Genomic DNA, 13,158 nt, shown 5'->3' on the forward strand with positions numbered 1-13,158 from the left:
CAGGGATTTATTTTAAAATACACACACAAAAAAATGGTTAAAGCAAATATACCAAAATGATAGTAACTACTCAATCTTGGTGATGGCTTGTGGGGCTCCTTACACGTTTCTCTCTCTTTTTCAGTGTGTTTGAAAATTTCAAGTTTAAAAAGAACAAACAATAACCAGAGGGGTCCCACGCCACTGGTTCGCTCTGGTGGTAGTGGCGCTGAGCTGCGTGCCCCCGACCCCCGCCTGCTCTTGAGCGTGCTCCACTCATCCCCACCAGCCACCACCAGCCGCTCACCGAGGACTCCCAAGGAGACTCTCGAACGGTTTTATTCTAAAGGAAACAAGTATTTTATTGTTTTTAAAAATAGAAATTGAAGCAGACGTCATGACTCCCCGTAATAATCCAAATCCAGAGGAACAGTTTCGGGACCCTGCAGTTGGGACGGATCCTCAGGGGTAGGAACCGCCAGCGCCTGAGGAGGGCAGGTGGGCTCTGATGTCAAACTGAGGTTGGCAGAGCTTACCTGTGCCAAACGGCAATGGTGGGGGGCTCTCCTGGCTGCCAGGTTCTTCAGTGTAAAGAGAACCCCACGTTGAATGCCTGGGGTTTCCTTCTTTCCTTCCGTCCTCACTCCCTCCTTCCTTCCTCCCATTTTTTTTTTTTTTTAATGTGGACAAAGGTACATGAAGGTGATGGGAAGGCGGAGAGCAGTAGATTCTCTTTTCCAGTCCTCTGAACAGGTTTGTCAGGCTAACCAGGGCACGCCATGCTCTCTGAGAAACATGGGGAGCCGCATCCGGGGCACCAGGAAAGTTCACGGCTAGTAGCTCCTTTTCTAGCTCTCCCCAGCACTTTAGCTCCCTCCAGCCAAGTTGTCTGCTTACCAAGGGGCGCTTCTGTCTGTTCCAAAACTTGTTTATACCCGTCGTTCCTATTGCTATGATTAATTTACAGGTACACACACCAATATAAATGAAGTGTAGAGCCCCTGCTCAGACCACCCATATTAACAAAAAAGTATATGCGGTTTGGACCTCCAACAAAAGTTTGGCAACTGAATAACCTTTTTTTGTGATTTAAGTTAAAATATGTTGTTTAAGGTGTGTGTTTTTATTTCAATGATTCTCGACAATCACAAATTATGTCAATAAGCCAATCAACTCCTGCATCTTGAATATGTTGGATAAGAGGTTTTCTACCATACTATGATTCCCAGTACAAATCTGAGTGAAAATAATCCAAATCACACCATTAAAATTTTTTTTCCCACTGGATTAGCTCAAGGAATACAGGCCTATTTCCCTCCTGATATTTTATTTAGACTAATATTAAAATGCACTTGTATTTCCTGAACATGCACTGGTGATTGGGCAGTTTCTCCACCCATCCTGCCACATACCCACCCCCTACATCAGCCCCAGAGGGTGTCAGGAGGCCACCTGGCCTTCCAGATAGGCCGTGGATGACCCACACATTGGATAATCCACATGCCCATCATCAGGATCTAATATCAAGATGTTTCAGACAATGCAAGGACAGTGAAGGCTCTTCTAGAACATTTCCCTCAGATGGCCTGAGGTCAGTTAGAGGTTTAGGCATCATTTGCCCTGAGGAAAGTCAGACAGCAGGTAGGACCAGATACCAAAGAGACCTGGACCGTCCACTGGAAGGAGCTGCCAGGGCTGGGCCATGTCCCACCTGATGATACTGAAGGGGAAGTAATGGGCAACCCTATCTCCACCCACACATACATACACACTTAATTTCTTAGAGAGCAGCTTAGACCCCCCAGCCCAAAGCCAAAGTCTGATCTCAGGCAGGGGGAGCTGTAGCCCTTGAACCTGTCCCATCACAGCCCAGGACTCAGGGACTCAGGGACAGCCACTAGGCATTCGGGAGCAACCTCACAGGCCACGGGGATCTGACCAGTGCTTAAGGGGGAAGAGGGCTGCCCATCTCTGCGTCTTTTCCCTTGTGCACTGGGCCGTGGAGGTGAGGCTGCATCTAGCCTCTCTGGGGCCGCTTCCAGCTCGGTGGCCCATCGTGCTGTGACCACCTGCAGTGATGAGGCCAGCCAATCCCCTCCTCCAACAAGAGTGGACGTGACCCCAAAGGCCCTCACGGCTACCCAGGAAGCGGCAGTGATGGGTTGGTAAGTTGGGGTGAGAACCCAGGTCTTGGCACCAAGGCAGGGCAACCTTCCCCTTCTAGAGAGAAGCAGGAGATGGGGATGGGCCGCTGGTCTGTGTGCCAAGCACGACCCCCTGTGAGGAAGGTCAGGGGCCGCTCCAGAGACTCGGGCGGGCGGGCGGGGAGCTCGCCCCCTGCCGGCCAAGCCCTGACCCTGGCCTTGTGGTCAGCGGGGGGCAGGGTTGCTGGGTCTAGGGGAGGGTCTCTTCCGCCTCCCGCTCAGGGCCCAGGGCGGAGGTGCCGGGACGCTGCCGTGCCCTCCCGCAGGGGGCGCAGCTCTTGGCGGGGAGGGGCTGAGGTCAGTCGGCCTTGGGCGCGCGGAACTCGGGCATGCTCCAGGTGCGCGGCGGCGGCGGCGCGTCGCGCTCCACGTCCTCCGAGATGGTGCGGATGTCGCTGGCGAAGGGGAAGATGCGCGCGCGGGCCTTGAAGGTGCCCAGGGCCAGGCCGCCGCGGGGCCGCAGGCTCCACTGCCGCGTCAGCCTGCGGGCCTCCTCCTCCGCCTTCATCCTCTCCAGCACCTCCTGCAGCACCGAGCGGAAGAGCCGCGCCACCTGCTGCACCTCGGGCTCCTGCTCGGCCAGCAGCTGCCGGAACCTGCGGCGGGGACGGGGAGGGCCCGGGGCGCCGGGGCGCGCCGGGCGGGGCGTCTAAGCCCGCGGGCAAGTCCTCCTCTTCCTCTCCCACTTCTGAATCGGGAACCACCCCACCTCCCTGTGCCTCCAGCCAGTCCCGAGTTCGAATCCCAGCCCTGCCATCTCAGGGAGCCCCAGCTTCCTGTCTGTAAACTGGGGGTGACAGCTCTGCCTTTTTGAGAATTTCAGTGAGCCCACGCATGGAAAGACCCTGCCGCTTACCTGAGATTACCGATGCCAGAGTACTAACGGGAGCCCCTTTTCACCTGGCCCTCTCCTGCCCCTCCTTGGCCCGGCGGTGGGAACCAGCTCCCTGACCTGCAGCGTGACCCGGCCGCTGCCTGCGGGGTTCCCTGCAGCCTCTCGCGCTTCTGGGTGAGGAGACGCCCTCTGGCCTGGCACCCCAGGCCCTGGTGATCTGACTCCCGCTGTGGCCCCAAAGGCGGCTGCACTCCTGCCAGGAAGAATCCCGGGGAGTTCCCCAAATGCTGCTCTTTCCTTAGAGCTCAAGACTTGACAGGACTTAGCAGGTGCACGCACCACCTGGTTTCCACCCTGCGTTGGAAGTCAGGGCTTCTCAAACCTTTCCATAATGACGTGAGTCAGCCAGTGTGACAGGACAGCCGTTTCACTACGCGTGGGTATGTCTCCCCCTTCCTCGGGTGTGGAGAGCCTGGTTTGCCAACACGTGTCCTCACCCCAGCGTCACCCTCACTGCTACCCTATCCCTGACGCTTCTGTAGTCAGATACCCTTTGGGCAAGCTAGAGTGAGATAGGATAATTGAGAGACTAGTTTTGGAGGGACCGTTTGGAAAAACCTCCCTAAGCAGGTTAACACTGAAGATGAACTGGAGAAGGAAGAGGAGCCACACATTCTGGGCAGGGAAAACGGAAAGCTGCAAGGTCCTAGAATTTGTCCCCTCAAAACTCACGCGCCTCCAGGAGCCTCCTGCCACCCCCCTCGGAGCCCCTGGCCCTGGGCTGGCATTCCGTGGGCTCTTCCAGATTCCTCCTCCGCCCTGCTCCTTCTAAGGGAACTGGTCCTGGGGGCCGCAGCCCCGGCCCTGCGTCCCCCTCCCTGGGGCCAGCTGGTCCCGTCCCGTGGGGGGTTACCTGAGGATGGCGGGCCCACAGTAGGACGGGGGGATCTTGGCGCAGACGTCCTCCAGCTGCAGCCGCTCGCCGGGGCTGAGGTCGTAGGTGGGCGCGGGCGCGCTGGCTAGCCAGCTGTAGTCCACCCCCGTGCAGATCTTCCTGCCCACGCGGCTGCGCGCCCGCTGCTGCCGCTCAGCCTCCCGCATCTGCCCCGCCAGCTCCATCATCAGCGTCTCCAGCACCATCTCCTCCGGGCTCCGGGACGACAGCCGTGGCGAGGCCTCGCTCCACCGGAGCCACGGTATGAGGGACATGGCCCCTCCAGCCCTGCCGAGATACACTGGGCCCTTCCGTCACTTAGGGCGGAGACCCCGGGAGGCCAAGAAGGAAGGAGGGAGGCGAGCTGGCACCCGGGCTGAGAAGACCTGCTCCGCCCACACTGCTGTGTGACCAGGGTAGGTGGCTCAACGTCGCTGGGCGATGTCCAATTCTATAAGACAAGATAGGGCTGTCGTGAGAAGCAGCTGTGAATAAACTTGGTGGTCTGTAAGTACCACATAAAAGGAAGAAACTCTCACGGTTGTAATGATTCCTAAATCTCCCGATGATGGAGCCCAGAGAAAACTCCTGAAACCCACCTGACACCAAACAGACCCCTTTGGTTTTTAGTCGAGTGCAGGAAACATGCTGTGTATGGCTGAGCACAGCCGTATCCTTGTGATTTCAGGAAAAATAGTATGTAATACACACATTATTTTTTTTTAAATTATGTTGAATTTCAATGACTTTTTCTTTTTGGAGGTACCAGGGACTGAACCCAGGACCCTGTACATGGGAAGCAGGCACTCAACCACCGAGCTATACCTCCTCCACGCATACATATTTAGGACAGATGCCGACCTCCTAGGCCAACCTAACAGGAAAGCACCCAAGTCTAAATGTTCTCATCCTCTTGCCAAAGGAAGCTCAGAACTGTGTAGGGCTGCCATCGCCCTGAAACAAACAGAACTTACCACTGTTCATTCCTTCATTCAGAAGCATTATTCAAGCACTGTGTACAACTCTGAAAGGAGAAAGCATGTTGGAGAACCTGCTGTCTAGGAGACAAGGGATGTAATGAGTAAAAATCATCCCATACGTGTGAAAGAGGTGAATGTGGCTGGCGAAGTATTGATGGGCAGGGCAAGGAGTGAGTCCAAACAACAATAGGGGTCAGGGTGGGCTTTGGGGACGAGAGGGATCTGAGGAGCGAGTGCAGGCTTCAGACACGCGGCTGCTGGAGAACGGAGCCCGGGTGGAGGACCCAGCCATGGGTGCACGGGAGACGTGCACGTGGAGCCGGCTCCTCAGCGTGGGCGCAGGGGCCCTAACTCATCATCTGCCCCCACAGGCTTCTGCCCAAGACAGGTGTGGGTGAATGAGAGAATGGGTGCCTGGGTGAATGAGCTGCCATCCCAGGCCTGACCCACTGCCTGTCGGAAGTGGGTTTGTGTCTCTGACAATGAAGGCTGGAGTCATTCCTGGGCTAAAACCTGAGGTTGGTCTTCAAGATGTGCTACCTCCCCCTTCCAGCCCCTTCCCCACCTTGCGAGGGGCTCCTTCTAGACTTCCTGCCTGGACCCTCCAGGAAAGAGACACGATGGACTGGGTCTTGACAACTTAGTAGGGAGGATGTGTCACCTCCTGAGGACATACACATTTTTAGGCCTTCCTCCCAGCCCTCTGCATCTAGAGCACTTAACCCAAGAAATGAACTGTTGGTGGTGGAGAATCTAGCACTACTGGGGAGGTTATCATGGGGTAGCAGTAGCCTTCTGGAATGTGACAAATCAAGCCACCCAGTTACCCATGGAGACCTGAACAACCAACTCCCTTCGCAGCCGTCCTAATTAGAAAACCTCAGCACGTTCATCCTCCACTCAGCCTGAGCCTTTTACCAGTGGGGGCCCAGGGTTACATCCTTGACCCCTTCCTGGGAAGTTGAGAGGTGCAGTAGATTGAGTCATGGCCCCAGCAAGGTATGTTCAAGTCCCAACCCTCAGTCCTGAGAGCATGGGCTTATCTTTAAAGATCCTATTTAGATGAGGCCAGATTGAATCAGGGTGGGCCTTAATCTGCTAAGGCTGAAGTTCTTCTTACAAAGGAAATTCAGGCAATGTCAGTCGGCGGGAGCCAGAGAAGGGGAGAGAGGTCACCATGTGCCAGAGGGAGACATGTCTGCAAGCCACGTGCCGAGGCCTGCTGGCAAGCCAGCACCAGAAGAAACAAGGCCCGCCGAGATCTTGATTTTGACCTTCTAGTCTCTAAAATGTGAGCCACTGAATTCCCGTCGTTCATGCCAGCCTGTGTGTGGCGTTTGGCACAGCTGCCTGGCAGGCCAGGACAGGAGGAAGGACAGACCTCAGACCCTGCTCTTGGAGCCACTGGTGGAGACGACCTTTCTGCTCAGTCCTTGGTGGCTCCTGGGAGCCAGGAGTGCCAGGAGCCTCGGCCCGAGCCAAAGGACTTGACCAATTCAGACACAGGGAGATACTGTAACCGAGTGTTCTCCTTCTCCCGCAGTGTTTGTATTTTTAAAGTTCACGGGTCATGTTGACCTTAACACCAGAAGAGGGAACGGGGGCCTTCAGGTGCTGGTTCATTCGACTGTGCTGGAGAGTACCCCAAATCAGCGAGGCCACTAGTTCGGGGCCAGGGCCTCTGCCGGGCTGCTTCACACCTTTGCCTTTCTCCGTGCTCCACCCACTGCCTGCGAAGCCCACCCATATCCGCCTGGAGACTAAGTCCTAGAGGCAGCTCCTCTCTGAAGCCTCTCCTCACCCTCCTCTTCCCAGGTCCACCTGCCCACTCTGTGCGCTGTACCCAACCGCACTCTGACCACTGTAAGTCAGACGAGGGCGGGGGTGGCGGCTTGTGTCCATCCCCTGTCTGGACCTTCTTGATGACAGCCATCGCCTGGTGCTGCGTACACAGTGCAGTAGGTGCTTAATAAATAGCAAACAAATGGATGAATGAATGAACAAGTGAAAGACTGAATACCAGATAAGTTATTATGACCATATCAAGGAGCAAGCCTCACAGATCTGACCTGCCCTGAACAAGGAGGCATTTGTCAGAGGCCATGGGAGAGACCATCTGTCCTCTGGCCCCATGGCTCGGCACTCTTCTGTCCCTCGGAGACTCCTGCAGGATAATGGGGACACCAGATGTGGCCTGGACAGCCCCTGAACCTTAGGTGTGGGGTGTATGTGCACCTGTTACAGGGTGCAGTGCTGTTCTTCCATCCTTAGGGTGGTCTTTAGGTGAGTCATTACTGTGCACTTTTTCAAAACTATTAGCTGGGGATGGAATATTGGGCTGAGAGTTGCAGGGTCACAGGACAGCTGGCATCCCTCTGAATGGTTTCTCTGCTCCCTGCTGAGCCTCATCCTATGATACCACCAATCCAGGCCCGGACCCTCCTTCCCCAGGAAGACTTCATTGTTTGACTTCCCGTGTCCCCAACTACTGCCTTGCCACGCTCCCACCAGTCCCTGAATGGTGGGCACCCAACCCTTGAGCTTCACCAACCTGGAAGATGACTGAGTGAGGAAGCAGCTGATGAAACAGAGGGATGTGATGCTCTTGTACAATCTCTTAGTATAACCTGCCACACACCACTGGACAAGAACCCTCAGCCACCTAACATGCCCCCACCAACTGGCCAGCATGCAACCCAACCCACCTGACGCTCTCCCGACCACACCTTCCCTTTGGACATGCGCCCTCTCCCTGGTTTCCCTTAGACCCCAGCTCGTGGTCTACTTCCTACCTCTCTGGAGACTCCGCAGCACCCTAGTGGGCTCCCTTCCTCTGCCCTTTCCTGAGGTGTGAGGCCGTCTTGTCGTTTCAATCAGCCTCATCCTTTTGCACATTTCCAATTTCCACCTCCATGTTGCTGGTTCCCAAATCTAAACCCATAACCCAGTCCTTCCCCTAGCTCCAGATCAGGGCCTCCAGGAACCTCCTGGACGTCTCCCCTGGAGGGTTCCACAACCCCCTTCAATTCAGATACCCAGAGGTGCCATCTCCTTCCGACCGGCTGCTGCTTCTCCTGGGCTCCAGCTGGACGGTGGAACTGAGGCAAGCCTTGTCTCTTCCTTTGCCTCGTCTGCCTCCCGTTCCTGTTGGTTCTCCCAAACGTGTCCCTCTCCCTCCCTCCGCTGTCACAGCATTAGCTCAGCTGCCCCTTTAACTGCGATGGAGCAGCTCCTCCCATCCAGGCTCCACCCTATTTATCTTTCTAATGCCTACATCTGACTGTGTCACATTTTGTCTTCTTGAGACACCACCCACAGTGCAGGGGGTCCATAAGCTGTTGTTGGAGAACCCGTCAGCCCTCACTCCAAAAAAGCTTAATTGGTTTCAAAACACCAACAGAAATCTGCAAAACTAATGCAAGATTAGAGTTATAAAATTACTTGGAAAGTCTTCACTTAAAAATAATTACAATGTGGAGGCATTTTACGACGTCTGATGTGCTTTGGGGTGGGGCCCCCAACAGTGGATGTGTCTAGGGCTTGTGAAGGTCTTTAAACCATCCTGGATTTCAGTCCTGGGCTGCTGAAGGCCTTGCCATAGTTCCCTGCTGCCTTCAAGATTCAACTCAGACGCCTTCCCGTGGCTTCAGGGCTCTTTATTGTGTGGCTCCTGTTGACGTTCTCAGCTTCATCTCTCATCAGACTTCCTCTTTCCCCAATTCCCAACACCCACCCCGCTCTCCTAATGTGCCCTGCTCCCTCTTGCTTTCAGGCCATGGCACATCCCTAGAGCCCCTTACAAAATGCTCAGTTCCTGAATAAATCCTCCTTCAGCCCCGCGCTTATACTTTGCTTTCGTTAGGAGATGAGCCTGACCCTCCCTTAGCAGGTCTCCGAGCAGCTCTGCTCCCCACCCCACCCCAGCATAGCCGCACAGAACACTCTAAGCGCCTGCGGCTCCGTCTCCCTCTCCAGGCTGTGATCTAGAAACCAGACCTTGTGCCTGCTGCAAATACTCAGTGAATGTCCGTGAAGAAATAAATGACGATTGTTATTTTTCTAATGCATTTGGATTCATCCCAGAGGGGTGGGGAGAGCCGCCATGTGGTGCTTTAGTCATCCTTCTGTGCATGCCTGTGTGTATAAAGTAGGGCTAGAAATCTACCTAGGGAGTTCCTACGCACCCCCAAATTTCTCACCCTTCCTAAGCTCCACCTTGACGAACTCTTCTCTGGGTCAGTCACTGCCCCCCTGGGGGCCTCCTTTTTCTTCTCCTTGGTCTGGATTTGCATCTGAGCTAAAAGGAAGCAGCAAGGAGTGGCTGCTCCCCTGTCTGGGAGAAATGGGTGGGGAGGTGGGAGGCACTGAAGATAACTTTTGCTGCCCAGACAAAATGGCCTCAGAAGGTTCACCAAGGCCACTAAGGAGCAACAGGCAGCTCCGCATCTGCAGGGGCCCTGGGACAAACGGAGGTCCACGGGCCAAAGATCTCAGTATTCGTAAGTTGTAAATTCAGTTCACCAGCTGTTAAATCAAACGCGTTCTGCTGTCCGTCCTTGTCGAAAATACCTTCACAACAACTTGGAAGGTCAGATTCAAGTTTAGAGGCGCCAGGCTCCTGGCAGCTCCTCCCGGGATCCGGCGACAGGGGCGGAGTCCGCCCCTGGTGCTCCCCTGCCCCCCTGCCCTGCCCGCCCCCGGCACCACCCTGCACCGGAAGGGGCCTTGCCGACACGCAGGGGACACCCCAGCCTTCACGGCCGGGTCTGTCACCCCCCCACAAACGGCCGCCTCTTCACCACCCCTCTGGGGAGGCTCGGGCTGCAGAAGCGGGAGTGGCCCTGGGGGGTGGGGGCGCAGCTCCTTGACCCCCACCCGGGGTGAGGTCGGGAGCGCATTCCCTGGGTGAAGGCGTGCGCTCCCCACCTGAGTGGGCCTCCAGGGGCAGTGCTCTGCCGCTGCCTCAGGCCCTGAAGATGGGGGGCTCCCGCCTGAGCCCCTGGGTCCCGTGGGCTCTCGCGGGGGCGGGGGCGGGGGCGGGCTCCGGCTTCTCTCCTCCCCTCCCGCTGCGGGGCTGCAGGCTTTGACGTGGGCCAGGCTTCTGCCGGAGCTATTCCTGTCTCTGGGGCCAGCTGCTCTCCCAGAGGCTCTTGGGCAGGCCTGATGAAGTTCTTAGGCAAAGGAGGGAAGGAGGAGCGAAGGGAGAGCAGGGCAGAGAGGCCGTTGGGCAGGCCGGGCAGACCCTGGAGGTGGCTGCTTAACTTGGGACAGCTCCGGGTCCTGCCCACGGGGGAGACCCCTTGTCCCCCTGTGCCTGGACGGAGCGTGGGGGAGGAATGTGGTGACAAGGTGTGGCTGTGAAAGACGCCCCTGAAGTTCATCAGAGCAGGAGAGATCTGGGAAGTGGGTGTGGCTCAAGCTCTTGGGTTCCTCCCTCCCACATGGGCTGTTGCCGGTTTGGTTCCTGGCATCTCCGAAAATGAAGACACACAACGAGCAGACACGATGAACAGAGAAATAAATTTTTAAAAAGAGTGATCTTCCCTGTGTGCTCTGCACAATTCAGGTTCTGCCCCTGCCTTGCTCTGGATTCACCCTGTAGTAGTTTGATATTATTGATGAATTCCGAAAAGAAATATTGGATTATGTTTGTAAACTGGTCTTTTCCTCTGGGCATATTAGATTATATCTGATTCAGAGGTTTACTTGACTCAGTAAATAAACCTCTAGTGCCAGTAGGGTGTTGAGTCCCCGACCCTTGGAAGGTGGGGACTCACAGATGAAAGACATGGCGAAGGACATGTTGGAGTTTGATGCTGAAGACTTAAGCTGGAGCCCCAGGAAATAAGCTCACAGAGGAAAGAGAAGCCAGCCCCAGGAAGGGAGCAACCCTGAGCCCAGGAAGAAGCAAGCCCTGGGAAGAGAGGAACCCTGAGCCCAGGAAGGAGCAAGACCTGGCGGACATCGGCAGCCATCTTGCTCCAACACATGAAAATAGACTTTGGTGAGGGAAGTAACTCATGCTTTATGGCCTGGTATCTGTAAGCTCCTACCCCAAATAAATACCCTTTATAAAAACCAACGGATTTCTGGTATTTTGCATCAGCACCCCTTTCTGCCTAATACATGCCCCCATGGCAGAGCGAAGCTCCTCAGTGCCCAGCTTCAAGGCTCTCCACGCTCCAGCTCCCGCGCGGCCTGCGGCAGCACCTCTGCTCCCCCCAGAAAACCTGCTCCCCACTCTGTCAATGGCACCAGCTCCCCCCTCAAATGTGCGGAGAGTAACTGAATCCTTGTTTAAAAAACATTAGGACAATCAGGGAAATTCGAATGGGAATGGTTACTAGGGAATTACTCTTATGTTCTTAAGTAACTGCCCTTTGTCTTAAGAGGCATTGCTGAAATGTTTATGGATGAAGCATCATAATGTCTGCAATTCCTCACATCCAGATATTTCAGAAAATGTAATATATATATGTGTGTGTGTGTGTGTGCATTCCTGTATAGATGGGGCAAATATGACAAAATATCAGTATCATTAACTTGGGAGGGATTAATGGGAGTTGCTTTTTTTTAAAGATTTATTTTTAATTTATTCCCTCCCCCACCCCCACCATTCCCCCGTTGTCTGCTCTGTGTCCATTTGCTGTGTGTTCTCGTGTCTGTTTGTATTCTTATTACGCGGCTCCAGGAACCGATCCTGGGACCTTCCAGAGTGGCAGAGAGGCAATTACTCTCTTGTGACACCTCAACCCCCTGTTTTCTCTCCTCTGCATCTCTTGTTGCATCATCTACACCAGCTCTCCGCATTGGCCAGCACTCCTGCACGGGCAGCTTTCCCGCGTGGGCCGGCACTCCGCATGGGCCAGCTCGCCGCACGGGCCAGTTTGCCCTCACCAGGAGGCCCTGGGCATTGAACCCTGGATCTCCTGTATGGTCGACAGGAGCCCAATAGGTTGAGCCACATCCGTTTCCTATTAATGGGAGTTTAATGTACTATTCTTCCAACTTTTCTGCATGTTTGCACATTTTCATAATTAAGAAGTTGAACAAAAAATCTAGCTCAAAAACTCATGTTTCCTGGGAAACCTTCCTAATTCATTCTACCTGCTGGGCTTGATTTGCTCCTTGCCCTCCTGCCCAGTTTACATGGCATCAGTTTATACTGCTGTGTTTCTCCCTGGACGGCTGTGGCCGCTGAGGCAGTGCGCAGTGCCACGTGCTGGGGCCTGGGCTGGAGACTGAGCTTCAGCCTGAGCTCCAATCCACGGGGTTACCCAGTCCCCCAGCAGACAGAGGCGAGGCGGAGGACATCACTCTGCAGGGGCTGGGGCTTCTTCAGGGGCACACGGGCAAGCGGGAGGAGAAACTGAGCAGACCAGCAACGACAGCGCCACCTAGGGGTGCCCCAGGCTGCTTCTGCCGTGCGCAGCTCTGTGACTGTGTTCAGTCTGCTCAACCAGGGAAGTGGACTTGGCCCAGTGGATAGGGCGTCCGTCTACCACATGGGAGGTCCACGGTTCAAACCCCGGGCCTCCTTGACCCGTGTGGAGCTGGCCCATGTGCAGTGCTGATGCGCGCAAGGAGTGCCGTGCCGTGCCATGCGGGGGTGTCCCCCGTGTAGGGGAGCCCCACGCGCAAGGAGTGCACCCCGTAAGGAGAGCCACCCAGCATGAGAGAAAGTGCAGCCTGCCCAGGAATGGCGCTGCCCACACGGAGAGCTGACACAACAAGATGACGCAACAAAAAGAAACACAGATTCCTGTGCCGCTGACAACAACAGAAGCGGACAAAGAAGAACACTCAGCAAATGGACACAGAGAACAGACAACTGGGCGAGGGGGAGAGAAATAAATAAATCTTAAAAAAAAAAAAAGCCTGCTCAACCAGCTAGGGCCTGGCCTCCCCGCTCATGAGGTGGGGTCCCACACCGGCTCAGCCCACTTCACAGGGTTCCTGCGAGACTCGAGTGAGAGCAGTAGGCGAAAGCTCGGTACACTGAACAATGCTGAGCAGTGACCAGTGCTGAAATCCTTCCTGCACAGCCAGGTAAAAGCAGGGCTAAAGAATCCAGAGCTTCTGGGGAGAGGTCTTGAGGGGCCCGACACGGGCCTCCACCTTTATCCCTGCCCTATCCCATGGATATGTGTAGCTGGGGAGAAGAGGGTGACAAACGCCAGGCAAACCTAAGGAAGACATGAAGTGAAAAGAGAAGCCTGCAAGGCC

At 55.2% G+C, this 13,158-nt stretch overlaps 1 protein-coding gene across 1 annotated transcript; it reads right to left on the minus strand.

Annotated features, from left to right (window-relative positions):
* Nucleotides 1-315: 315 nt before the first annotated feature.
* On the minus strand, nt 316-4,403 carry RD3 (RD3 regulator of GUCY2D). The gene is made up of 2 exons (XM_004450538.3): nt 3,932-4,403; nt 316-2,779 (listed from the first exon to the last, which is right to left on the minus strand). The coding sequence occupies exons 1-2, from the start codon at nt 4,225-4,227 to the stop codon at nt 2,482-2,484; spliced, it is 594 nt and encodes a 197-aa protein (XP_004450595.1). The 5' UTR covers nt 4,228-4,403; the 3' UTR covers nt 316-2,481.
* Between the last annotated feature and the right edge of the window lie 8,755 nt (nt 4,404-13,158).

Source organism: Dasypus novemcinctus, chromosome 13 (genome assembly GCF_030445035.2).
Source record: "Dasypus novemcinctus isolate mDasNov1 chromosome 13, mDasNov1.1.hap2, whole genome shotgun sequence".
Classification (NCBI taxonomy): Eukaryota; Metazoa; Chordata; class Mammalia; order Cingulata; family Dasypodidae; genus Dasypus; species Dasypus novemcinctus.